The 27,291-nt window shown below is 49.2% G+C and overlaps 2 protein-coding genes and 1 long non-coding RNA gene across 3 annotated transcripts in view; 2 read left to right on the top strand and 1 right to left on the bottom strand.

Annotated features, from left to right (window-relative positions):
- RNF43 (ring finger protein 43) overlaps positions 1–13,123 on the top strand; it is a 63,351-nt gene extending 50,228 nt beyond the window's left edge. The window contains exons 3-9 of the mRNA XM_049635334.1: positions 5,262–5,336; positions 5,448–5,579; positions 6,212–6,316; positions 7,939–8,100; positions 8,642–8,744; positions 9,418–10,767; positions 13,077–13,123. Coding sequence (XP_049491291.1) covers positions 5,262–5,336; positions 5,448–5,579; positions 6,212–6,316; positions 7,939–8,100; positions 8,642–8,744; positions 9,418–10,767; positions 13,077–13,123 — 1,974 coding nt within the window. The remainder of the gene's footprint in view (positions 1–5,261; positions 5,337–5,447; positions 5,580–6,211; positions 6,317–7,938; positions 8,101–8,641; positions 8,745–9,417; positions 10,768–13,076) is intronic.
- Positions 13,124–15,999: 2,876 nt separating this feature from the next.
- LOC125927448 (uncharacterized) lies at positions 16,000–16,700 on the bottom strand. Its single transcript, XR_007459342.1, has 2 exons — positions 16,324–16,700; positions 16,000–16,212 (listed from the first exon to the last, which is right to left on the bottom strand). It is a non-coding gene; the product is annotated as an uncharacterized LOC125927448 (long non-coding RNA).
- SUPT4H1 (SPT4 homolog, DSIF elongation factor subunit) lies at positions 16,017–22,082 on the top strand. Its single transcript, XM_049637812.1, has 5 exons — positions 16,017–16,146; positions 16,689–16,795; positions 20,120–20,175; positions 20,441–20,494; positions 20,929–22,082. The coding sequence occupies exons 1-5, from the start codon at positions 16,078–16,080 to the stop codon at positions 20,994–20,996; spliced, it is 354 nt and encodes a 117-aa protein (XP_049493769.1). The 5' UTR covers positions 16,017–16,077; the 3' UTR covers positions 20,997–22,082.
- Positions 22,083–27,291: the final 5,209 nt, after the last annotated feature.

The raw sequence follows: 27,291 nt of genomic DNA, 5'->3' as shown, positions 1-27,291 counted from the left end.
CTGTGTAAGACTGGGCAGGTCCTTGATGGCAGCAGAATTTTGTTAGGTTGAAGGTACCCTGCTTTGGGCTATTTCACTTCCCTTGCTTTACAGAATGTGGGCAAATGTCATTCATTTGCTCATTTGGTAGATGAGTGCCTAGTGTTACGTGGTATGAATGTGAGTGTGGAGTGTGTGTGAGTGGGTGTGAGTGTGTGTATGTGTGTGTGTGAGTGAGTGTGAGTGTGTGAGATACAGAGGTGGGAGAGGAGAGAAAGATGGGAGAGGAAGGGCTCAGAGATGCTCTGCTGTTCTTCTAAAACAGTGTATGCATTTCACACACATGTGAACACTGGGCAACGTGGCAGGACATTGTCCACGTAGGAGGTTTTCGTCTCGCCCCCTGGAGGATCACAGTGCTGTGGGAGGAATAAGTCCTGTGCACAGACACTAGGAAACAAGGAATGTGTGGTCGGTGCTCTTTTTTTTTTTTTTTTAATTTTTTTAACATTTATTTATTTTTGAGACAGAGAGAGACAGAGAATGAACAGGGGAGGGTCAGAGAGAGGGAGACACAGAATCTGAAACAGGCTCCAGGCTCTGAGCTGTCAGCACAGAGCCCAACGCGGGGCTCGAACTCACGGACTGCGAGATCATGACCTGAGCCGAAGTCGGCCGCCCAACCGACTGAGCCACCCAGGCGCCCCGGTCGGTGCTCTTTTTAACCTTATTGGGCCACCACCATAAAATGGGACTTTTATTTTCTACCCCAGTGGTCGTTGTGAGGATGAAAATGATGTCTGTCAGCTACCAAATAGTGCCTGAGCTAAAATGCACAAAGGAACAAAAAGCCATTAGGGGTTTAGAAGAGGCACTTAAGCTGCTGCCCTAGGACCTGTTTTTCTTCCACAGCCTTTGTGGTCACTGCTCATGCTTCCTCCTCCTTCACTAGCTGCTCAGCTTCTCCATACCTGGCTTCTCCCCCACCTCGGTGGGACAGGATGGCTCTAGCCCCACATTCTCCAACTGGTCAGGTCAAGGCTTCCCTTGGGTTTCATCCTTTGACCTGACCAAGCAGCTCCTACCTGAGATCTGCTGGCTCAAAGGAGGTCTGTGAGGGTAGTAATGGAGGTCTTTGAGCTACTTCCAATGTTTCATAAGTCCCACAAGCTTAACTAAAATATTTGTTTGTTGCTTTTGGTTACAAGTTATCTCATAGGAAAATGAATTGTACATAATGAATTCAGTTAGTTTGGTAAAATGTTAAAAAAACATATGGTTCCCAGAAGCCAGAGGGGAAAGGTGGGTTTTAGTGATAAAAGTTTGAAAAATTCTAACCTCAATCAGCTCTGGAATATCCATCAGTAGTAGTGATGTCATCACCATCAACAGAGCTGGGGCTCTTGAGACCCAGACAGCCCTGGGTCTGAAGCCTGCCATCTCCACTGCTCCTCAGTGTGACCTAGACATTTTAGCTCACCTCTCTGGGCCCCTGTTTCCTCATCTGTAAAAGGGGAATAATAATGGGATTATATCATAAAGCAGTTATGAGGATTTAATGAGACAGTACAGATGGAAGCTCTTATGGAAGCTCCATAAGACAGTACAGATGGAAGCTCCCATGCTAAGCACATAGTAATCACTGAATAAATGATTACAATTACCACTGTTGTCGTCACTGGCATCATCATCCTATGCTTTTAACAAGATTGGGGTTTTTCTTTCATTCTTGCCTCTCTTGATCTTCTCTGAAACCCTCACCATAATTTTTCTGGACTCATCCATTCTTGTCACCACCACCGACTCCCTCCCCCGATCCAGTCATCCAACTTGGTTTCTGTTTCTCTATTAGCAACTCCACAGCCATCCTCGTGATTACCCAGGCCCTTATCACCTCATGCCTGGACTAGATCAGTGGTCTGATCAGCTGTGTGACCCTGGGGAAGTTGTCCAGTCTCTCTGAGCCTCAGTTTCCTCAACTCAAAACTGGATAATTGTCTTATAGAGTTTTTGTGAAGAGTGAATGAAATCACATACCCAAAGCATATAGTAACAGCTGATATAACAATAACTAATACTTAGGGGACACTTACTATGTGCTGGGTACTAGCATAAAGCTTTGCATGGATTAACTTATACAGCCCACAAAACAACCCTGTGAAGTAGGGCCTATTATAATCCCCAGTTTACAGAAAGGAAAACGGAGGCACACAGCAGTTAAGTACCATACCCAAAGTCTAACAGCTAATAGTTGGTGGCATATTCAGGACTCAAACCTGAGCAGTCTGGGCAGAGTGGGTCTCGGTAAAGGTTAGTATCCCTTCTACTTCCTCCTACCCTTGCTTTCAAGCCCAGATGAATTCCACATCTTCTAGTGAATCTTTCCTGACTGGCTCAGCCCAGCTAGCCTATTATGGAGGGATGCCTCTTTTCTGGCACACTGCCAGGGTCTCTGTCCATGCCAGGTTTCAGGGAGGTGCTTTGTGGGGAGGGGGAAACCAAGGCTCTTTCTTAACTCCACCCCCATCCTCAAACTCAGCTGAGTCTTATCTGTTTTGTGTATTGAAGATTTGCGTCAGATTGTGTGTGTGTGTGTGTGTGTGTGTGTGGTGGGGGATGGGCTTTCTGCAGTGAAAAAAGGTTTGAAAACTACTGGTCTATTTCATTCATTTGTACTCTGGAATGTTATCAGCATTATATTATGGATATGTCTTTGGATATATTATGGATATGTACATATGGATATGTACAACTAGATAATGAGCTGTTCTAGAGGGCTTGGCCTTCCCTGGCTTGGTGCCCTGGCCACAGTAGGTACTTAGCCAATCTTTGATGAGGAGATTACAGAGACTGTCACTGTGTCTGGAGAGGAAAACCTACAGCCCAGAGAGGTACAGAGGGTAGTGTATGAGTCCTAGAGTGTACTAGTCCTGGTTGCTAGAGGCCGTGGGCAGCTTTGCTTGCTGCCCCTAGAGAGATGGCTGACTCTTTGCAGCCCCAAAAGAGATCTCTGGGTAATTTTTCTAAAGCTGAGTCTTCCCATGCAGAGGGCCTTCCTATTGTCTCTGCCTTCCAGATTCCGGTCTCCCAAGAAGTGCTTTCTTTTCTCCCTCTCTCCCACTTTCTTGGGGGCAGGTGGACCAGAGGGAAGCATGGATAGCCCCAGTGTGGGCTGCCATCTGGCCCCAAATCGTGCTTTTTGGTTCCTAGAACTCTGAACACAGGTACCCACTGCCTGAAAGTCCTGTTTGTTTCCCCTGTTGGCCAGTACTCTCTCTTTGATCCCTTTTTACAACTTTGTAATTATGGGCTGTAATGGGCTGGGGTGTTTGAACATCAGGGTAATTACTTTCCACTGTTCCTACCCCAGTCCTTCAAAGAGAGAGGGGTTGGTAAGTAAGAAAATCTCTGGAGAAGGAAGTCTGTGCCCTTCTCTCATGCTCTTTCAGGCCAGGCTGGGTCTAGGGTCTCAATCTGGGCATGAGACACATGAGGCCCTGTCAGCATGTTGGATCCAGGAGTCTCAATTCATTGACTACTGAGGTGACCTCCCCATGCCTTGGCCAAGTTCTAGACTATGACATTAGCAGTGGGAGCCCCTCTCCTTTTCCTCTGGTGTGGCTCCCATACCCTGGCTTGGAGGGTTCAGAAGTTTCTCTTTGCCTGGGGTCACCTAGTTGGGCTGGACTTCTTGGGAGTAAATGAGCAGGAGGACAATGAAGGCTGTGACCTGTCAATTTCTTCAGCAATACCATTCTGGAGTCCTGTGAATTTCCAGTCAATTAGGCTGGTGAGCCTGGGCCTGGGCTGGGCCTGGGTGCTGGTAGAGGGCCCAGCCCAGCTCCTCAGCAGCTCAAGGAGGGAGGGAGAGAGGGAGGAAGGGGGAAAGTTACTCTTCTGACCAAAACAGGGCCCCACTCGAGTGTCTCCACCACCTTCTTCCTGGGCTCCCCTGCCTGTGGGCTGCCAGTTCTGAGGGGGCCCTCTGGCCCCTGCTGCCTCCTGGGGAGTAGGGAGCAGGGAGCTGGAGCAAGCTGCTCCCCTGGCCTGCCTGGCAGGAGACCTGCCCGGACAGGCTCTCTCCGGGAAGGAAAGCAGAGATCAAAGCCCTAAGAGTGTGAGTAAGCCCCAACCCTGGCTCCCCTTCCTGCCACCACTACTGGCAGAGGGATTAACTCCTTCAGTGCCTGCAGGAAGGCCACAAAGACTCAGCAGGGCCCTGGGGGCACGAGGTCCCAGCCTGATACCAAGGCAAGATGAGCCTGTGCTGTGGGGAGAAAGGCTGGAGAGTGGCTGTGCTGGGCAGGGAGGCTGTCACAAAGGCAAGGCAGGATCTGTCTGTGGCTCCTTTGCCCTTGCACCTCCACCCCACTCCTGGCTCTTATCTCAGTTCTCTTACCCCACACCCAGCTTCTAGATTCCTGCTTTTTTTTCTCTCTCTTTCTTTTTGGCTCTGCTCTGCTCTGCCTGGTTGGCTAGACCCTGCTCTTGGAGCCCTGGCAAGCGTGCATGTGCGTACCTGCACAGTTGTGTCCTTGTGGTAATAGCCCCTCAGTCCCTCCCCACCCAGCCTCCAGTGCCACCTTCAGGGAAGGGATGAGGGATAAAGCACTGGACAGAGACTCCATTAAGTCCTTGAATTGTAGCCAGGAAAAGTGTGGCGGGGAGAAAGAGATCAAGAGATGGGCTGAGGCTGGGCTCTGCCATAGAGACCTTGGGTGACGGCAGGGTCCCAGGCCCTTGAAACTCTGCCTGAGCTGAGGGGATGCCCTGTAGGCTCCTCTTGTCAGGCAGGGCTGGATCTTGGAAAGCCCAGTTCTATTCTGAAGGAGTTCTCCACCTGTCTTTTCTCCCTCCCTTTCCAGGGACTGGTCACCCTCCCCCCACTCCCTGGGGTGGGGGTTTGTGGTGGTTCTGGCCACTCCCTTCTGTTCTCACACTTCTTAGTGAAGGCAGACTTGTGGTACTTTGAGGGCCAGGCAATGTCTTATTTGTCCTTAGCTCTAGAGCCAGGTCCACTACCTGACTCCTACTAAACCCTTGTTATGGGTTTATTCCATGACAGAATGAAGGATTGAATGTCGTCCTTGAAGGCAGTGGGACCTGGGTGAGCTGAGGGCAGGACACGGATCGCACATGTTATATTTGAGTGTGCAAAGATGCAGTGTGTGCAACGTCCCAGGAAGGGACAGGCGTGTGAGGGGTGAGGCCGGGGCATGGATGGACAGATGGGCCGTGTCCTTCTCTGACCTCAGCTGGACCTCTGCTGTGTGTCCCTGCAGGCCCGGATGGCAGGGGAGCGAGGAGCTAGCGCGGTCCTCTTTGACATCACTGAGGATCGAGCTGCTGCTGAGCAGGTACCCAGGGACATTGGGGTGTCTGAGGGAGCTGGGTGGAGGGAGATAAAGTCACCTGGGAAAAGACAAGTCAGGACATAACAGCCCTCGTGGGCACTTTCCCTCCCACAGCTACAGCAACCCCTGGGGCTGACTTGGCCAGTGGTGTTAATCTGGGGTAAAGATGCCGAGAAGCTGATGGAGTTTGTGTACAAGAACCGAAAGGCTCATGTTAGGATTGAGCTGAAGGAGCCCCCAACCTGGGTAAGCACGCCAGATCTCCAGGCCTTGCCCTAGCGCCCGTTCTCACTGCCACTTTGTTCTGTGGCAACTCCCATCGAGAGCCCTTAGACTCCTGGAGCTAAAGAGAGTTTAGAAACCCTATAGTTCAACTTTATCCACCAGCTGTGTGCCTCAGGACAGGTTTCTTCCCCCTCTGGGATTCATCTGCAGAATGCATCAATTTGGCCAGCTGAGTTCTAAAGTTGTTTTCAGCTCTGTGGTTTCATGGCACAGAGGAGCAGAGCCAGAATGAAACCCTGACCCCCTAGCCCCTGACACCCTGGCTGGTGTTTCTCCACTAGCTAGAAACCTCACCCAGCTGTGCACTGGGTGGCTTCCACTTTGCAGAGGGTCCTTTTCCTCTTTTTCCCAAGCACACAGGTCTTCAGATAGTACCTCTCACAGCTGACACCTGGAGGACCCTCTCCTATGATTGACCTTGGGCAGACAGGGACCACCTAACCCCACCTGCAGGTTCCTCCTCACCTCATCCCCTCTGCTGGAAGACTCATGGGGATCTCTAGCCTTCACTCTCCTGAGCACCTGAATTTCTCCCAAATTGGCCCAACTCCTTCCAGAAATATGACTCTTTCCATCTCTGCTCACTCCTCCAGCCAGATTATGATGTGTGGATCCTCCTGACGGTGGTGGGCACCATCTTTGTGGTCATCCTGGCTTCAGTGCTGCGCATCCGATGCCGCCCCCACCACAACAGGCCGGTGAGCAGGGTGGGCTCCCTGATGGAGGTGGCACATTTATGCATATGGGAGGGTAAAGAGCAGGAAGGGAGAAGTGAGGAAAGAAGATGCCCTTATGCTCTTGAAATAGTTTACATCTAAACACCCTGGCATCTGACTTGTTGATCTCCAGCAGCCTCTCCACATCAGCTTGCCCATTCATTTATTTATTCAGCAAACATAGAGACCTCCTCGTATGGACCAGGCACTGTTTCAGGTATTGGGGATTGTGCAGTGAACAAAAAGATCCCTCAGGGAGGTTTCATTCTCATGGGAAGAGACAGACAATAAACAAAATAAGTAAGTAAAATATGTAGTATTTTAGATGGTGACATGTTCCCAGGAGAAAAATAAAATGGAAGAGGAAAAAGGGAATGTAAAAGGACAGAGTTAATTTTTATTAAAAAAATTTTTTTCAATGTTTATTTATTTATTTTTTTTTTAAATTTTTTTTTTCAACGTTTTTTATTTTTATTTTTGGGACAGAGAGAGACAGAGCATGAACGGGGGAGGGGCAGAGAGAGAGGGAGACACAGAATCGGAAACAGGCTCCAGGCTCCGAGCCATCAGCCCAGAGCCTGACGCGGGGCTCGAACTCACGGACCGGACCGCGAGATCGTGACCTGGCTGAAGTCGGACGCTTAACCGACTGCGCCACCCAGGCGCCCCTTCAATGTTTATTTTTGAGAGATAGAGAGAGACAGTGCGCGCAGGGGTGGAGGAGGGGCAGAGAGAGAGGGAGAGACACAGAACTCGAAGTGGTCTCCAGGCTCCATGCTGTCAGCACAGAGCCTGACGCGGGGCTTGAACTCACAAACTGTGAGACCATGACCTGAGCCAAAGTCGGATGCTTATTCAACTGAGCCACCCAGGCTCCCCGGACAGAGTTAATTTTTAAAAGCAAAGCCAGAGAAGGCCTTATTGAGAGGACGACATTTACAGGAAAGACCCTAAATGGGTGAGGGGGTGATATGTGCAGATATCTGGGGAGAGTATGATCGAGACAGAGAAAACAGTAAGGGCAAAGGCCTTGAGGCAAAAGCGTGTCCAGTATGTCTGAGCCACAGCAAGGGGGCCATGTGGCTGGAGTGCAGTGAGTGAGAGGACAGAGCAGGAGGCGAGGACAGAGGGTCCATGGGGGCCCCTTTTACTGGACTGTGTAGGCCATTGGCAGGACAGTGTTTTTTTACTCTGGGTGAAATGGGAGCTATTGGAGAGTTTTGAGCAGAAGTAGTACCATGATCTGACTTACATTTTAAGGCGGTAGGATGGATATGTGGTTCGGTGGTTAATGGGATTAGGAATTCAGTTTGATGGGCCTATTTGATATCCAAGCAAAGATGTCAAGCAGGCAGTTGGATGAAAATTTTCTCCCATGGGTCATCAAGGAAAAGAAAGCTTGATGGTATGAATGGGGGAGTGGGGTGGGCGGGGCTTAGCCTGCTTGGCAGAGCCACGTATGAGCTTGAAGACGACAAACTCCTAGGAGTAGTCAATCGGCCATATGATCTAACTGGGTGACTGGGAGCCAAGCACAAACTTGAGGTCCAGGGGTGAGGGAAGAGGAGCCCTTGCCCTATTCTGAGCCTCACCCCTCTTCTCAGGATCCCCTTCAACAGCGAACAGCCTGGGCCATCAGCCAGCTGGCCACCAGGAGGTACCAGGCCAGCTGCAGGAGGGCCCGGGCTGAGTGGCCGGACTCAAGTAGCAGCTGTAGCTCAGCCCCTGTGTGTGCCATTTGCCTGGAGGAGTTCTCTGAGGGCCAGGTAAGGCAGGGCTTGCGGGCGACCTCCATGACCAGGCTGGGGAGGGCAGCTGGACTTTGGGAGGCTGGAGGAGGCACTCGGGCAGGTGTGGGTGCCCTGGTTGCATCTGTGTCCCGTGTATCTTGCAATGAGGCAGAGGTAGGGGACAGCACTGAGGTCTGGTTATTTTCCTGGTCTTCCAGGGAAAGACAACTACTGTTCGTTGAGTGTGTACCACGTGCTAGGATCTGTAGTGGGTGCTTTAGATGTATTATCTCATTTTAGCCTCATGACAGTGCAGGGTGGGGGTTGGTTAGTTTTTCATACTCATTTTAGAGCGGAAAACTAGAGCATTTCTGTTAAGAAACTTGCCCAAGGTCATGCAGCTAAAGTGGCAAGATCCAGGTTTACCGGACACCAAAGCCCTTACTCTTTCTATTCTACCATGGGGTATTTTACAAGAAGCTGAGGGCAAAAAGGAGAGGCCAGAGGGAGTCAGGGAAATCCTGGTTACTCCTGAACCTACAGATAACTTCGGTTTGGACCCCCTTGTTTTCTCTAGGAGCTACGGGTCATTTCTTGCCTCCATGAGTTCCATCGTGTGTGTGTGGACCCCTGGCTACATCAGCATCGGACTTGCCCTCTCTGCATGTTCAACATCGTAGGTAGGAGGTGGGCCAAGTCCTCCCCTATGTGCAGGCAGATGGGTCTAGAACAAGGTTGCTCTCTGAGGGACGGTTTTTTCTTGAAGCTGAGGAGAAAGCAGGTCTGCCATAATAGTTCTTTAAGCTGTGTACTGCTCAAGAGTGCTTCCTGTGAAGGGCAGGGAGGGCCATTCATACATAATGAAGATGTAGACATCTTCATTACTTTAAACATTGTATCTTTATGACAACTTTGTTGATTCTAAATCTGGGTGGTTTGTATATTTATTATTCTGATTTTCTGGCAACAAAGTATCTTATTCTAACAAAACCAGGATATTATGAAAATTTTCTAAAAGATGAAAGTGAAGTATCTTGAGGAAGGAGAGCCTTTTTCCAATCTGCCCAAAGGTGCACTATGGACTGGTGGTGGCCCTGGGTCAAAGAGCCCCAGGTGGGCTGATGGGAGAAGCAGGGATGGACATACACAGTGGAACTTCCAGGGAGATAGATGGACTGGAAGGAGCCAGGGCGTCCCAGGGCACAGGCAGATTAGGAATGTCCTTGGTCCCTCAACTCTGACCGAACACACAGGCTATGTGGGCTCAAATAGGTGCTACAGCCACACTTTTCTGAATGCACGCTCCATAGGTTTGTGGGGTCAAACACCTACGCTCTTGGTTCTTTCTTCCAGAGGGTGATTCGTTTTCCCAGTCTCTGGGACACTCTCGATCTTATCAGGAACCAGGCCGGAGACTCCACCTCATTCGCCAGCATCCCGGCCATGCCCACTACCACCTACCTGCTGCATACCTGTTGGGCCCTTCCCGGAGTGCAGTGGCTCGGCCCCCGCAATCTGGTCCCTTCCCAACCTCGCAGGAGCCAGGCACAGGCCCCCGGCACCACCGTCTCCCCAGAGCCGCACATCCTCGGGCTCCGGGTGAGCAGCAGCGCCTGGCGGTGGCCCAGCATCCCTACGCGCAGGGCTGGGGGATAGGCCGTCTCCGATGCACCTCGCAGCACCTCTCCGCTTGCCCAGCACCCCCACGCCGGGCCAGGCCTCACGACAGCAGCGGTTCTGGAGAAAGCTACCGCACGGAACGCAGTGGCTACATGGCAGATGGGCCAGCCAGTGACTCCAGTTCGGGGCCCTGTCACGGCTCTTCAAGTGACTCAGTGGTCAACTGCACAGACATCAGTCTGCAGGGCATCCATGGCAGCAGTTCTACCTTCCGCAGCTCCCTGAGCAGTGACTTTGACCCCTTGGTGTACTGCAGCCCTGAAGGGGAGCCCCGGGGGGAGGAGACCCAGCCTAGTGTGACCTCTCGGCCCCGTTCTTTGGACTCAGTGGTACCCACAGGAGAAACCCAGGTTTCCAGCCACGTCCACTACCACCGGCACCGGCACCACCACTACAAAAAACGCTTCCAGTGGCATGGCCGGAAGCCTGGCCCAGAAACTGGGTTGCCCCAGTCCAGGCCTGCCATTCCTCGGACACAGCCCCAACCAGAGCCGCCTTCCCCTGATCAGCAAGCTGCCAGATCCAACCCAGCTGCCCCTTCAGGACAGCTCCCCAATCCACAACGGCCCAAGGCCCTCATCGAAGCAGCCCCAGGCCCAGCTGATGCCTCCAGCCCCAGTCCCAGCAGCCTCTTCCACTTGCAGAAATCCAGCCTCCCTGTTCGACATCCACAGAGGAAAAGGCGAGGGTGCCTCTCAGAGCCCACCTCAGCCTCTCGGCCCCAGGACTTGACTGCACACCCAACTTGCCAGGTTTTCCCCCATTATGCTACCAGCTTGGCATACCCTTGGTCCCCAGAGGCCCATCCATTGATCTTTGGACCTCCAGGCCTGGAGAGGAGGCTGCTACCAGAAACCCCAGGCCCTTGTTACCCAAGTTCACAGCCAGTGTGGTTGTGTCTGACTCCACGCCAGTCCCTGGAACCACACCCACCTGGGGAAGGGCCTTGTGAATGGAGGTGTGGCACCCTGGAGGGCAGGTCATGCCCTTACCCACACTGCCAGGTGCCGCCAGCCCAGCCTGGTGAGTTTTCAGGGGGAGAGGGGGTAGTGGGGAGAGGATACTAGGGGTTATTGCAGGATGGGTAAAGTCAGCCAACAAAGGATTGACAGAAGCTGAGAAGGGTGCAGTGGGGCGACATTCAAAATATTGAACAACAGGCATAGCATAGGATGCTGGCTGAAGCACTCTGACTCGGCCAGGTATTACTCCTTTAGTTGCCAGATCATAGGGCGGTCTCAGGGGAAATACAGTGTGGATGAAACATCAGAAATCTGGCACTTGTGGTTGTTTGGGACAACAGCTCCAATATAATTGTTTCAATACTTTAATAATTAGTAAAGCTGTACCAATGCACACAGTTCAATTACTAGCTTTAAATACAAAGAAGGCCAAAAAGGGTTCCTTGCTCTTGAGGAGAGCATGGAAAATTACTGATAGCCATAATCCTAGGCAATATGAGGTGTTATAGGAGAAATAATTGCAGATCCATAATCCTAGGCCATATGAGAAGAGCTATGTAAATGAGAAAAGGAAGGAAAGAAGGAAGGAAGGGAGGGAGGAAGGAAAGGAGGAGGGAAGGAAAGAAGGAAGGAAGGAAAAGGAAAGAAAAAGAAAAAAAGATCACAGATGGTTCTCAGCAACCCTGTGGGTCCTTAGGTTTTCTCCTCTCCCCCTGAGGGTAAAAGAACAACTAAGGCTTCCCTTCTAAGCACCCTTGTTAATAAGACTGACCTCATTTTCCTGGGGCCTCAGTACATCCCTGATACTGTATTACAACCAACGGTGATAATATAAATCCTCAACTTTAACTTGGTGTTTTTTTGCTCAAATCCTCCTCTTCTTCCTTCAGAGCCCCCTACCTCCCCATTTTCCCCATCTTCTCCCATAGTGTGGATGACACAGCTCTTTGCCTACAGCTATCACCAGCCACCCCAAAAGGGGACCCAAAGGTCCTGAAACGTAAGACCTCACAGTCCAGGAACCCAATAGTTAAGATCTAGAGCTGTTACCATTCATTCATTCACTTCTTCCCTCCTTTTTCCTTCCTGCACTGTATGTTTGCTCTATGCTAGGTTCCAGGCTAGGCTCTGAACACATGGAACTTGTCAACCAGGAGATCCAGGTCTGTGGGGTCATAGGCATGTAAACAGTTACAGTAGAGAAAATAATTGCTTCCATAGAACCAGGTAAAGTAAGCTTTGGCTATGTGTTTGATGATTCCCTTTGGACCCTGTCATGTGCTGCTGGTCCCAGACCACCACTTCCCCTCTCTCCCATACTCAGAACCTGTTTCAATGTCTCCCTCTTTCCTGCTCCTCGAATCCAATCAATGCCAGATTCTGTTAAATGTATCCTTGATGCATTTTTTACCTTCTTCAAAACGGATGGCCCCTGCCTGTGTCTTAGATGCAGCCTAAAGATGGAAGCAGGAGCCTCCTACCCTTCCTCCCCCTCTTACAGGTCCATGAAGGCTGGGCACTGTATATACAGTGTTGTGTCCTACAGAGTCATGCAGCACAGCTACCCTGCTCACGTACTGCTGCCAGGCTCATCACCCTCAAATAAACTGTCCAGAAATTTCCAAATGTTCTCTTTTGTCCACAGTGAAGAAAAACCCATCCTGGTTTGGCCTTCAAGGCTCTAGCACCAGCTAGCCCCCATCTTCCTTCCCAACCTTTTTTTTCCCTCTTCCCCTTCCTGTTCTTCCTGTTCTTCCCTGTTCCATCCTTTTGTCAAACCAAGTAAATACTTGTTCAGTTCCTATAGCCCAGAATATTCTCCTGCCTTCCTATTCCCATAAACTGAGTTCTTACGTATTTCTGCAGGACCAGCTCATTTATCTTCACCTTCAGGAGGCCCTTCCTGATTGTTCCACTGGAACATGATCTGTCCCCTTCCCAGGAAAGGTCTTAGGACCCAGTCCTGTCTGACTGGCAGAATTTCCCTTTGCATGCACACCTTCTCTTCTACAAGACTGTCAGGTTCCTGCTTTTTTTTTTTTTTTTTTTCTGGCCTTCTATTTGCTGTGTGGTAACAGGCCAGATTCATGAGTGCTTAATAAATATTAATTGGGTTAATGAATGAATAGGAAGTATTTGTAACACACTGGTTGCTATATATGTTTCTCTTTCTCTAGCTTTTCTTCCCCCCCTCTTCCCTGTGTCCCAACTGGGACCCCTCCCAGCTTTCGATCTAACTGCCCCTTCTGGACACATTCCCTGCTCCCCACCCTGTGTGGTTCCCTGCCAGCCATACTGTCTTGCAGGTGGAACAAGCAAGAGGCTGGCCTGACACTCAGTGACCAATTTCCTCTCCCTCTGTAAACGCAGGCTCGGAGGAGGAGGAGCTTGAGGAGCTGTGCGAACAGGCTGTGTGAGATGCGCAGACTTCGCTTCAACCAAGTGTGCTCCGGCTGACCTGGGGGCCCTGTCTGGCACAGAGTCATGCTCCTGAGAGAAGAAAGGACCTCGGAAAACACCCCTCTTTTTTGCTATACTTCCTGGAACCTCTGGAAGAGGGGTGGTGATGGGGGGGGGCAGGAAGTGTTCCCTGCTCCCAGCTCTGGACCCTGCGTGCAGAACGCATTTGCAGGGCAGCAAGTCTGTGTCCAGCCTGGCAACTAGCTACTGCCTATGTGGGCTGGCTCCTTAAGGGAGAGCAGGAAGCTAGGTGTGGGTAGTTAGGTGTTGAAAAGGTGCTGCTCCTTTCCCCAGACCCTGCAGGTCTTCCTCATCCCAAGTCTCATGTGCATACCTGCCAATGGGTCCTTCTTACCTCCTTTCTTGGGTGAGTCCTGCACACCAGCTTTGACTCCTCGGTAAAGCTGCTGCATCAGCAGCAACCTGGCTCTTATTTTCCTTCTTTGCAAAAGGATCAAGAACATAGGTGAGGCCTGAGCCCTAAAAAGGGAAGCTCTGCAGCTTCTCCAGGCGGTGCCTACCCTGGTGCATAAGGGAGAATGTTTTTCCCTTCTTGTTCTTAATTATCAGATCCACTCTATTAAGTCAGAGGGGAGACTGTGGGAAGCCAGGGTGTGGAGTCGTGTCCCAGCACCATGTTCTGGCACCATGAAGAACCTGGGATGGACCCTCTGACTTTCAAACTCCCTTCTCTCTCCAGCAACTCCCAGTTCCTCTGGGTATTGGGGGGGGGGTGGCAGTGGGGAGGGAATAATTCTTTTCTAGAGATTGCCTATCTCAAAGTCCCAAAGTAGATGGAAAGAAAAGGATTTCTGATGAACTTCGTCTAGAAAAGGGAGGATGGAATGAAGGTAGAAAAGGCAGAATTACAGCTGAACAAGGACAACGATGAATCTGGGGGTCTTCTCTCAGAGCAGGGATGGGAAACGGGAGAACAAAGGAAAAGCAAGGTGGGACATTTGGGTTTAGATGGCCCCAAGGCCCAGCTTCCCATTATAAGCCATATAGGCCAGGGATGCCCAGGAAGGTGTGCATGCAGGATATCTGGCCTGGGTAGCTGGTACTGAGTGGCAAGGGCTGAGGGGCCTCCTGACGGTGACATTCACCCCAGGGCAGCTTGACCATTGCTGGCTCCTCAGGCATTATCCCATTTGGAATGTGAATGTGGGAGCAAAGTGGGCACAGGACCCTACCTGGGAATCTTCTTCCCTCAAAGTCAGTGGGGAACTAGCACCTACCGAAGCACCCACATGGGTATTTATATCTGAACCAGACAGAAAGACGCTTGAATCAGGCACTATGTTGAGAAATGTATTTATTTGCTAATATATTTATCCATAAATGCGGTCTGGTCTTGTGGTTTTTGTTCTCTCATGACTGTCATTCAGGGTAACAAATTCATCTTCTCCATTGACAGAAATAAATTATTTCTGGTATCAGAGGCTAGGCTCTGATTTATGAAAGGACAGGACAGAGTGGTAGACTAGGTAACAAGAATTGATTTGTAAGCCCCTAAAAACGATTTGGTGAGATAAGGGAAGGGGGAAGCATGACAAGATTCTCACTGTGGTCCAGTCATTATCAGACTTACTGTACTTTTCACTTCACACATTCTTATGATGCTTCAGTGACTTTGTGACCTTGGGCAAATATTCTGTGCCTCACTTTTTTCCACCCATAAAATAGGCCTACTTCACAGAGTGGTTGCAGAGCTCCCATGAGATAAGCGTGAAAGTATGTTTGGAAAGTATCCAGTGACAGGGAACATTCTAACCCCAGTCACAGAACCCATCTGAACACACGCCCCCCCCCCCCCCCTTGAAAAAGCTGTTTCAGTTGGGACGCCTGGTTGGGAGGATAGAACAGTAGGGCCTGAAACTACTGAAACTATCCCAGAGCTCCAATTCTGATAAACACAAATGACTGTGCTCTGCCTCCCCAGGGGACTACGGTTGAGGATCAAGAGCTGGTGCTATGTTGGTATGAATTCCACAGAGCCTGGGGGCAGCCTCTGCTCTCATCCTCACAAAGCACATTTTCCCCTCTGCTTCTCCAGGACAGGTTTCCTAGGGGGTGGTCATTGTCTGTTGCCCAGTTTTGAACAGGAGAGCAAAGAAACATCCAGCTTGCTATAGGGTGAAATCAAATCAAAACAAAACAAAACACAATCTCCAATCCCCTACAGATATTCTGAAGTAAAGGACCTGTGTCTAAATGCTGCACGAAACAAATTATCAGCTGGAACAAGGAAAGTACGTAAAGAGTTTTAAAAAATAATGGGCCTGGTATCCGCCATGGGCTCACAAGCCAGCATTCCCGTGGACGGCGAATGGAAACCCTTCACTACTCTCAGGAAAGAAAGGGGCTGTCCCTGATTTTCCTCTCTGCAGAGATAATCCAGATGGAGACAGTGGACTCTGGCCCTGCGCTTTTAAAACGGGAAAACAAAAAAGAATCTCGGTTGACACCTGGGATCCTCCTAAGGGGACCGGCGGCCGGCTGCCAGCGGCCTAGATCAAACGGCCCGCCCCGCCGGGAGTTCTGGCCGGAGCCGCGGCGCGCTCCCGCGCAGGCGCCAGCCGCGCCACCCCTCCCCCACGGGCCCTACCCACAGGCGCAACCGCCTTCCCGGCCTCGCCCTCGCGCCAGCCCAGGTGGCGGGTGCGCGCGCCGGCCCAGGTGACTCCCGGCCGGCCCCGCCTCCAGGCGGGAGAAACCATCTCCTTGACCGGGGGGGGGGGGCGGGGGGGAGAGAGAGAGAGAGAGAGAGAGGCGTGAGTCCGCGGCTCCCCACACCGGAACAGGAAGTGCGGAAAACCGGAAGTGGGAGGCATTCTGGGTAAATCGCTGTTTACTTCCTGCGGCTGAGGAGGCCGTGGCCCAAATCTTTGCTGTTCATTTGTCGGAGAGGATGGCCCTGGAGACGGTGCCGAAGGACCTACGGCATCTACGGGCTTGTTTGCTGTGTTCTCTGGTCAAGGTGTCCTTCGGGGAGGCGGTTGTAGGGGCGATGGGGTATCAAGGTGGGGGAAAAGGTGGAACGGAGCTGGGGGATAGCGAAGAGAAAAGTAAGGTCCAGGACCCCGGGGGTTGGCAGGGGATGTGGGAAGCTGCTGGAGGCCGTTGTTTAAGTCGGGAGGAACGCAGGCAGTCTTACATGATTTTGAATCCTCAGCACACAGGTCTGATCCTTAACGACATTCAGTGAACTTCTGTTGAAGCCGAAGGCCGCTGGGATTCAGAGGAGGGTGGGGATCTGCAGCTGAGGGAGTAGTCGGAGAGGATGCCTGACCCTGAGGAGACTAGGGAAAGGAGTAGGTAAAACATAGCTGGTAATAAGAGAGGGAGGACTGTGAGGGTGGAACTTTAGCAATGGGGCTGTGGGAGTGGTGGGTGGGGAATCTGATGAGACAGAGCCAACATAGGGAGGCTTCTACTTGACCAGGTAGAAGTATGGAGGAAGCTACTTCCTTTTTTGGCCTTGTTTATGCTCACTCCTTCTCCCTCTTTTCCCTCTCCTAGACTATAGACCAGTTTGAATATGACGGATGTGACAATTGTGATGCATACCTTCAGATGAAGGGTAACCGGGAGATGGTATATGACTGCACCAGTTCTTCCTTTGATGGGTAAGCCCCTTTTGAGTCCTTTGTTACACCCACCCCCTCCCCACCCCACCCCACCAAGTAAATGTGAGGCAGACTTTTGAGACCATAATCCTAGTTGTTCTCCAAGTTATTTTGAGACATAGTAGTCCTGTGCTGTCCAGTACAGTGGCTACTAGCTATGTGTGGCATTGAGCACTTGAAATGTGGCTAGTCCAAACTGAGGTTTGCTCATACTGCAAAATATGCACTAGATTGACAAGACTTAGAACGAGAAAAAAGAATATAAAATATTTTAATTTTTCAAATATTAATTACATGCCAAAGTGATAATTCTTTGGATATACTGGGTTAAATGAGATATGGTATTGAAGTTCATTTCATCTTTTTGTCTTTACTCATAAACATGGCTACTAGAAAATTCAAAATGACTTGTGTGGTTTTCATTATATTTCTGCCGTACAGTTCTTCATTAAAGACGGTCAGCTCATTGTTGGTAGGGACTATGTTTATCTTGTGCACCATGATTTGGCACAGGGCCTGGAAGGTGGCAAATGGCTAATAAATGTTTGTTGAATGCATGAAGATCCTTTCTGAAGATGAAGGTCAGGTAGAGTAATGGTAAATTATTGCCCAAAAGCTGTTCCCTTTAGATATGTCTAAGAGAACCTGTAAGAAAAATTTTCCCTTAGTGAGATTGTCCAATGGGGAGAAAGGGAAGTGAGAGTAACATAAGTAGCCAGGTCTCCATTTTTCCCCCAAGGTAGGAGCCAAAGGGCAGTATTTTTGGGGGGTTCAGGAGATACTTTAAAGTGTCTCTTGGTCTCCAGGCCAGTTGAAGATTTACACACCGACTAGGCTCAAACCCAGTACTTGCTGAACCTTCAAGATGGGGCCAACTCCATCCCTTCTTTGATTTCCTTTAAGGAAGCATGAAGAATTGGTCAAAAAAGATGTTGTCATGGAATCTTACTTCCTACACATGCATGTGCATAGTCAGAATCTTCAGTCCCTTCGATTATTTGTTTGCACTGTAACAAAATTGCTAACAAATGAATAAAAGAACTCCCATTTACAGGTAACGTACTGTGTTGGCTGCTGTGAAGAATGTCAAGAGTCACACAGTGATGTATTAATAGTAAGAGACGCAGTGTAAAGTTTTGCATGTTAGAATTTTTTTTTTTAAGTTGTAAGATATGTGTGACAGAAAATTTACCATTTTTAAGTGTAGAATTCAGTGGCATTAAGTATATTCACACTGTTGTGCAGCCATCACTACCATCCATCTATAGAACTTTTTTCATCTCCTCATTTCCCCTCCGCACAGCCCCAGGCAACTACCATTCTACTTTCTGTATGAATTTGCACTTGATCTTAGCCAAAAGGCCGAGAAGCGATTGAATTTGAAGTATACTGTAGGTGCTTCATATAAGTGGAATCATACAATATTTGTCCTTTTGTAACTGGCTCATTTCACTTAGTGTAATGTCTTCAAGGTTTATCTATATTGTAGCATGTCAGAAGCATTTTTTAAGCTGAATAATACCATTTTTGTAATACCACATTTTATGTGTCGATAGACACTTGGGTTGCTTCTGTTTTTTGGCTGTTATGAATAATGCTGCTGTGAGCATGGCTTTACGAATATCTGATCAGGTCCCTGCCTTCACTTCTTTGGGGTATATATATCCAGAAGTGGAATTGCTGAGTTCTGTGTTTAGTATTTCGAGGAACCGTCAGACTGTTTTTCGTAGTGGCAGCACCATTTTACATTCCCACTACCAGTTTCTCTACACCCTACCCAACACTTGTTATTTTTTGTTTTATGTTTTGTTTTGGTTTTGATAGAAGCTACCCTGTTGGGTGTGGAGTGATATCTCTTTGTGGTTTTGATTGTCTTTCCCTAATCATTGGTGATGTCTTTCGCTAATCAGTTGTGATGTACTTATTGGCCATTTGTGTAGCTTCTTCAGAAAAAATGTCTGTTCAGGTCCTTTGCCCACTTTTGAATCAGGTTATTTGGCTTTTTATTGTTGAGTTGTTGGAGTTATTTGTGTATTCCCTGTGCATATTAGGTTTTGGAGAATGGGTATATCAAAGGCTAATGGAGATCAGAGGGAGGCCAGATGAACTCAGCCAGAAGCAGAGGAGATAGCATATGAATCAGGCTCTTAAAGAAGTGCAGGTTTTTTGAGGAGGTTGAGGTGAGACAGCATTTTAGAAAAAGCATTCTAAACAAGGGAATGACTTGAGCAAAATCAGGGGTGGGACAACTAGGGTATGTTTGGAGAATGGTGGGAATTCTGTTTAGATTGAATCATAAGGTTGGGTAACAGACACTCTAAGGCTAGAAAGATTGGTTGTGAAGGACAGAGGAGAATATAGTTTTGGTCAGGAGAATGGCCTGCATATGTGTCTGCTGCACATCAGTCTGCCAGGCCAGGGCAAGTATTACCCTACGTAACCACCCTGGAGAATGGGATCAGTTCCACTCAGTGAATGACTGAGAATGTAGGATTTGGATGGGGAGGAAGGCCCCCCCAAATAAGAATCCAAGATTCTTGCCAAGAGAAGAGGGAATGGTTATTGAGGAGGTAATCAACAAATGTCAGGTCTAGAACAGACCTGTCACAATAGGCAATCACTAAGCATTTGATTGAACCAACGAATGACAGAAATGACCTCTGTAAGCTTCTGAAAGTACCTGATATTTACATGTCAAGCCCAAAAGGCAGGCTTCTAGCTCTTCAGTAGCCTTTCTGTTGCCTGTGCTCTAGAATCAGAGGTATCCTAGGAAAAACTATTAGGATAATAAGGAGAGTCAATGTTTATTCAGCACCTATTCTGTGCTAGGTGCTTTTCATGTATTAGCTTGGTCTTTGAGTTTCATATGTGTGTTAGGCTGCACAGCTCATTAGAGGCAGATCTTGGCCCAGTCTAACTTACTTCTGGTAGGAGGACCCATTGTTTTCATTCACCCTCTGCCTTTGCATTAAGGCCAGCCCCCTAGTGGTCATGTTGGTTGTAATCAGAAGAGCTGGTTTCCCAGGGAGTCTGGGCTAAAGATGTTTTTGAGCCTGGTGAAGCTAGTCCTTTGGGGATGATGACTGACTTGTGATTGGCGGGCAAAGAAACTTTTTCAGTACTAACTTTGGGTCAGCTCCTTCGCAGCATTAGAAGTCACTTTCCCCTGCTTTCTAGCAGAGACTCAATACTTGGCTTTTTCCTGTGTTTCCTCTCCCAGAACTATTTTGCTGGCCTGTAGCAGAGTAACGTGGGCAGTCTCCTCCATCGCTCTTCTCTAGTGGGCAAGGCTCATCCTGACTTCTGTTTCTTTCCCTTTCCCAGAATCATTGCGATGATGAGTCCAGAGGACAGCTGGGTGTCTAAGTGGCAGCGAGTCAGTAAGTGTCTCCCTTCTCCTTTTCCTTCTCCTAGTTGTGTTGTTTCTGTCCCTTGGGTTCAGTGGGGGAGTCTTAAATCATTGGGTATGTGTCCTCAGAGTGAGAAAGACGAGAGTGTCCTGTCCCCTGTCATTTAACACTGTAGCCAAAAGAGGTGATTGCTCTTCTCGCGGCGCTGCAGCATTTCTTTCGTTTTGAGCTTAAACCTCCATTTGGTCTTTAGACTTAACTTACTCTCACTGCCATCTCTTTTCTTCTCTCTTAGGTAACTTTAAGCCGGGTGTGTATGCAGTGTCAGTCACTGGTCGCCTACCCCAAGGTAATAATAATCATAATAGCAGCTGATACTCATTTACTGTGCCAAGTTCTGAGGAAGTCCTTGTTGTGCTTGCACGCTAGTCCTCACACCTCTGTGAGGGAACTGAGACACAGAGAGGTTAAATAACTTGTCCAAGGTCACCTGCTAGTTAAGTAAGGAGGTAGAATTTGAACCCAGGCATTTCGGCTCCAGAACCCTTGGTTTCAATGACTACAATGTGTCTTCTGTTTTTCTCTCATTTTTACCAAGTCATTGCCAGACACTTGCCTGAATCTTCAGTGGTAACAAGCCAACCTGGCAGGATCATTGATGAGCTGTCTAGGAACTCCACTTTGCTTAGGAACACGTTTCTTCCCACAAAGTGGTAGTAGAGGGACTTTTCTTATCCTCTGGAATCTTCCTCCCTCACAGAGCTGTTTGTTTTCCTGCCACAGGAATCGTGCGAGAGCTGAAAAGTCGAGGAGTGGCCTACAAATCCAGAGACACAGCTATAAAGACCTAGCAAGATGCATGGCTGCCAGCGTCTTGCCTCTGCCCCACCTCCTGCCTCTGTTTATTTTTTGTTGTGGAACTAAGGGGGCGGAACTTCAGATACTCCCCACCATCCAGTTCTGAGACTCAGCAGACTGTTGAGAGCACAGCGTGTCCCTGGGCCATTTTACCTTTGGACTACTGGTGGGGGTGGTTTGGGTTGGTGGATTAACAGAGACTGAATTGAATGGGAGGTAGGATACTGGTCTTCCTACTCAGAGCCCAGGTCTATGCCCTTACCCATGGGCAAGACTCTGGGTCAAATGCCAATAAACACGAATCTCTAGGAAAGTTCTTAAGCCCATGACAGATGCCTTACCTCCTCCTTCCTTCCTTTTACTTGGGTGCAGTAAAACCCCCTTAACCCTGTAAGCACCTTCCCAGAGCAGCAGAAGCCCTCCTGCTCTCCATTACCCATCTTTCAGGCTCCAGAGTTGCAGCCTTTCTAGTGTGCTTCCTTGGGTCCTGTTGGAAGGTCTGCTGTCCTGAGTCTAGGGAACCCCATCGTGCAGACTTTTGCTCTCTAGACCTGACACAGCAGGTGTCCCCTGAAAGAAATCCTGAGACTTCATAAGTATTCTTTGCCCATTGATCATGTTTAATACACCCCTCCCCCCCCACACACACTTTTTGTTTTCTTTTTGCTGCTCTTCCTATACCTTAGGCCAGTCAGTGGTAACCCTGGCCCTCTCTCCCCCACCTACTCACGTTTGCTGCTTCCTGTAACTGGAGACTGGTGGCTGCTGGGTCTTGGTCTGGTTAGTTTATGCCTCTGTAGGAGTTGGGCCCGTCCCTCTCTCCTTTGGCCTAGTAGGGGGTTTTGTTATTGGTCAAGACAAGTTACTTGTTTTGGAATGAAAATTTACCATAAATTCTTATTTACTTAAATTTCCACAAAGAATCCTATCAATATCCCCATTTTGATACCCTAAGTTTCTTGTTCTCCATCTGTAAAACCATGATAACACTCTGCCTGTTTACCTCAGTATTGTGGTGATTATAAAAATGAAGCAATGTGAAAATTCTAGAACTTAGGTTTTATAAAAGGTAAAATTCACCTACTCTCTTTTTATTAGTTATTTTTTAATGTATACAGTGTGCACACAGTCAACCAAAATAGTGGGAGAAATGCCCAGAATCACCACTGCAGAATGAGCTCTTGACTCATAAGCAGAGGTGCCTACACTAGGGCTTTGTGTATCTTAGCCACCTGGTGTTTCTAGTGAGTCAGTGTCTCCTGTTACCTGTGGCCTGGAATGTGTGGGAAGGAGGGAGAGTTGCTGACTTGGTACCACTGTCCTTGTCCTCTCATGGGCCCATGGGAAGGAGGCTGGTTGTGGCCCTCGTGCCTCATGTCGCTCACAGATCCTCAAACCAGAACCATTTTTGCTGAGGCCTTCAAGCTCTGAAGGAATGGTCTGTCAACTCCAATTTCAACTGAGTTTTTAGAGGATTTTTCCAGCCCAGCAAACTGAAGGAGCTCAAGGGGTGGCGGTTTCTGTTCAGTTTCAATCTGAAAGGATCCTTGGGAAGTAGCCCCACGAGGCCAGCCTTACGTTCTGGAGGGAAGAAGTGGGTTTCAGCAAGAGTGCCTAAGCTGTGCAGCCAACACCCAACTTTCACTGGCTTTTCTCAAAAAGTCCCTTGGAAATCCCCGGCTGCTGTCCTGCGTGTCTGACCCGGACGTGGCTGCTTGGTGAGAATGGAAACAGTTGTGGGGAGGGGAGACAGGAGGAGCCATGCACAAATAACCACACTCAGGCTGCCTCAGCCCCACTCTGAGCTGAGGCCCTAACTGTTAGCCTCGCAGGAAGCGAAAGACACAGGCCCTGATGGTTGTGGGGGAGGGGTGGCCAGTTGCTGGAACCGGATCTCACAGACTCGGTGCCAAGTGGGCCCTGCCTGGGAGCTGCTTCTGAATTGGCTTTCTTGTTTTCTCTGGTCCTCGAACCTGCTGATGGTGCCACTTGGCAGCTCAGACAGGCACTAAGGTGTGAGAGTCCAATCCCCTGCAGGGAGCCCAAAGAAACTGAAAGAGACATCTCTGATCCTTCAAGGCTCCCTGGGAGAGAGCAGTGCTATGTGGGAGAGGTTCCAGGTGCTGGTGCCACTGCCCCTGTTGCACGTACCTGAGGGCTGGCTATGCCTGCTCGTTGTTCCTGTCAGAGGTTCACCCCATTCTGACTCCTGAGGTCTACTTATGGTCTTGGCCTCTCGCTCAGTAATTTGGCTTCTCTTTTCAGAAAGCAAGGCTCCTCCCCCCTAGTTCAACAAAGACAGATGCAGGTCAGACAAGAGTAGTGGCCAGGCTGCCTTCCTCCTTGTCTGCTCATTCCTCATTCTCTACTTCCTACCCACTATTGCCTGTGGGGTTAGGCTGGCTAAGTGGCAATGCATTGCTGAATGCAGCCTCTGGCCCTAGGCAGTGATTGGTGGCTGATAGAACAAGTCAGAAAATTCCGGTCAGAAGCCGTTTCCCCAAAAGTAATGGGGATGAGCTGGGGAGGGTTAAGCTCAGTCTGGGCTCTTTTGGTTTGGCCTCATTTTCTCTGGGTATGGCCACTACCTTCTTACTCCAAGCCTGTCCATAACTTGCCATTCACTTTTTAAAAAATGTTTTATATTTGAGAGAGAGTGAGAGACAGATCATAAGTGGTGGAGGGGCAGAGAGAGGGAGACAGAATCCAAAGCAGGCTCCAGGCTCTGAGCTGTCAGTACAGAGTCCAGATGCGGGGCTCAAACCCACAAGCAGTGATACCATGACCTGAGCTGAAGTTGGACGCTCAACTGAATGAGCCACCCAGGCACCCCTATAACCTGCCATTCAATCTTCATGCCCCCTCCCTGATACCTGATCCTGCGAGTACATATAAAAGAGACAGGTAAGGTTGAAGAACAGACTGATGTCTTACTTTGGAAGTCTGGTTCATGTTGATCAGTAAAGCCTTTCATTTAAATAACTTTTTACAGTTGACAAAAGGGATTTCATGTCCATTATCTGATCCTCACAAAACCTCTATGTCATAGTTAACATCCTTACCTAGTGATGAACAGACTGACAGTCAAAGTTAAAGTGACTTGGCCATGATCAAGAAGTAGGGCCTTAGCTCAAGAAATACATTGCCCACACCCAAGGTAGGGCTTCTAACTCCTTCCAGCATAGTTATACCCAGACTCCTAGGGCTTGCTCCCTTCATGAGTATTCCACAGAACCACCTATGAGGCATTAGCTTATTGTTGAGTGAAAGTTACATGTCCCTACACATTGATCCCCCAAACACCCTATGCCCACTACTTATATCTCTAGTCCCCAAATCTAAAATTACCCCCAGAGGGGCATCTGACTTGGTCAGTCGAGAGAGCATGTGACTCTTGATCTCGGGGTTGTGAGTTTGAGCCCCACATCAGGTGTAGCGATTACTTAAGTAAACTTAAAACAAAACAAAACAACAAAAATTAACCAAAGAGGCAGTCTGGGGAAATGGCCCAGGGAGGTGATCCTTGGGATTTACTCAAGGATCCCTACGTGGGACATTGGGAAACTGGTCCAGCCCTTCTCCAATTCCCTCCTGACTGCATCTTCTTTTCTACTCCAGCAGGTCTTAGGTATCTGTTGACCTGTGCCTCATAATCCCCAACCTCTTCTGCTTTTTTCCTACCAACCACCTTCATCTGCAGCCCAGTTATGGCACCTTCACCCTCCACTGGACACTGAAACTCGTGATGAAAACCTACATATATATCCAATTGGGGGTGTTGCTCCTGCCTCCCAGTCACTTCACTGCCTTAAGACAAAGTTTCCTCTCTATAAAATGCAGCTGACAAAACTCTGGTTTAGGTGGCAGGATAGTGATTACCTGTGAAAAGTGGGGGTGGAAGAAGGCACACCAGGGGGTCCTACGGTGTAGGTTATAGTGTCTCTTGATCTGGATGCTAGTTACATAGGTTTGTTCACTTTCTGAAAATTTATTGAGTTATATACTCATGGTTTGTTCACTTTTCTGTTTGTATGCTAACTTCAAGTAAAAAGTTCACTTAAAGACAACAGTCCTATCCTGGGATAGTTGTGAGAAATACATTAATTTATGTAAAAGCAATTTGAGAGCTGTAAACTATAAAATGATTCTAGGGAATCATCTTTATCCAAAGTTGTCCACCTCTAGATTAGTTCTAGGTAAGTGTGGCAAGAATGTTATCCCTGTAATATTGTTGGACAATGCGTGTTTCAATACATCTATCATACACAGACATATCACAACTGAAACATTTTCCTTTAAGCACCATGGCTTTTTATTTTAAAATAAAAAAAATGTGTGTGTGTGTGTGTGTGTGTGTGTTAAATATATACTTTCTTGCTATTTGGATACAGGATTCTGGATGTGATTTAAGCTCTACTTGGCACAAAGTCATTGTTATAAACCTCCATTTCTGTATCATGTGGTGAAATGGTTCTGGGACTGATTATTTTTCTACCTCTTGGATTCATGTCAGCCTGTCAGCTGTCACTTCTGCTGCCCATGTGTAGCTGTCCCTCTTCCAGTCTTGTTTGAACTAAGAGAACAGACAGCCACACTTGGTAAAAATTGCTATCGGTGAGCCAGTAGGCTTAGACTGAGGAAGAAAGCACATGGCTGCCTGCCTGGGCCTTTGGGGCTCAGAGGCCTTCCCCAGAGTGTTGGGGCTGTAGAGTTTCAGCAGATCAAACAGAGAAGGTGAAGGCTGGGAGAGTCCTGACTTAGGCCAGCTCCCCTCTCCCCAACACGCACTTTATGGGTGAGAAGACTGAGCACCAGAGACAGTGGTCAGTCTGACCCCAAAGGGGTCACTGCCACTTTATATGTCCTACACTGCCTGGCTTGGTGCCTTCTGCCTACAGATGTTTCTGTTTCTCTTTACTTTAAGATCCCAGAAAGCAGGAACTGAGTGCAGAGAAAACTGCCCTGTGCTGCTGGCACCAAGATGCCAGATCCTCTGAGAAATGTGACAGAAAACCTCTTTCCTCCAGACTTCTGGCACCCGTATTCCCTATACTCCTCCCGGAGTGGAGGGCAGGTGTCATGGGGTCATGGACAGAGGACATAAAGCCCAAGCTTTCCTTGGGGGGTCCATCCCACAGATGGAGGCCTGGGCCTGTAAGAAGTCAGGGGCCTGGCAGGCCCATTTTGAGAACTCCTATGTGCTGCTTCCTGCCTATGCACTCTTTCCTCCACACTGAGCTCTTGTGCTACAGAGAGAGCTTGCTTAACACCAGGGTGGAGGGACCCCAGCTTCTCTCCAAAATGGATTCCTCATTCTTCCCCAAACCTGACAACTGCCACTCTTTCAACCCTTCCCCCCATCCCGGAAAATACCTGGAAGGAAGTGAGTGCTCTGGGGCCACTAGCAGAGGAAGGGGTTTAACGGTCACCCTCTCCCTGGGGGCTTGAGTAGCAGAGGGCAGAGGGGGAAATGCAAATCCGTGCTTGGGAGAAAGAAGGACTCTACAGAGAGGAAGAGGGTGGTGGCCATCACCCAGCTTTCCTCCTGGGTGGTGGTCCCAACTGGGGCTGCAGAGGCCTGGGGCAAGGAGTGATCACAGGTCCTGGTAGAAGCCAGCAGCTGCCCCCACCCTGTGCCGACAGCTGAGACACTGGCACTTTCTCTAGGCAGCTGAATAGTCTCACTTCCTCAGCCCTGCATCCCAGGGGAGTAGGGAGATGGGGGCAGGGTGTGGAGCTCAGTGGGGCCAGGCAGGGAAGTTGGGGTGCAGGAGGTCAAGGTGGGCACATCACATTCCTGGTGAATGAGCCTGAGGAAAGAGTGTCTGTTCTCCTTCTGCAGCAGGAGGGACTAGGCTTAGATTAGAAGGACACCTCTGACCTCCACACCTCTCCTCCCCTGCTAGAGACATCAGAGGCCCAAACTGAGAACCACATGGTGTCCTTGCAAAGGGATCTTTCACAGCAATTGGGAGGTAAGAATCTGAGTGAGAAGCAGTTTTTGGGCTTCTAATAATCTACTGTATCAGCATGGCAATTACCAGGTTCAAAAGTGGCCACTTTCATTATTGCCTCTGATCCTCAGTACCACCTGTGAGGCATTATTCCCCTTTCACAGATGAGAAAACTGAGTTTCAGTTCTATCACTTGCCCAAGGTCAGTAGCCGGATAAGGCTACACTGGTGTGTCAGCCCAGCTGTCCTACGGCCTCTCTCGATTTCTGCTATGGCAGATGGGGACCTAGGGCCCATAACTGGGGCAGAGGTGAGGGGGTCCTCTTTGTCTTCC

This window comes from Panthera uncia, chromosome E1, assembly GCF_023721935.1.
Source record: "Panthera uncia isolate 11264 chromosome E1, Puncia_PCG_1.0, whole genome shotgun sequence".
Lineage (NCBI taxonomy): Eukaryota > Metazoa > Chordata > Mammalia > Carnivora > Felidae > Panthera > Panthera uncia.
This window is presented reverse-complemented; position numbering and strand designations above follow the sequence as displayed.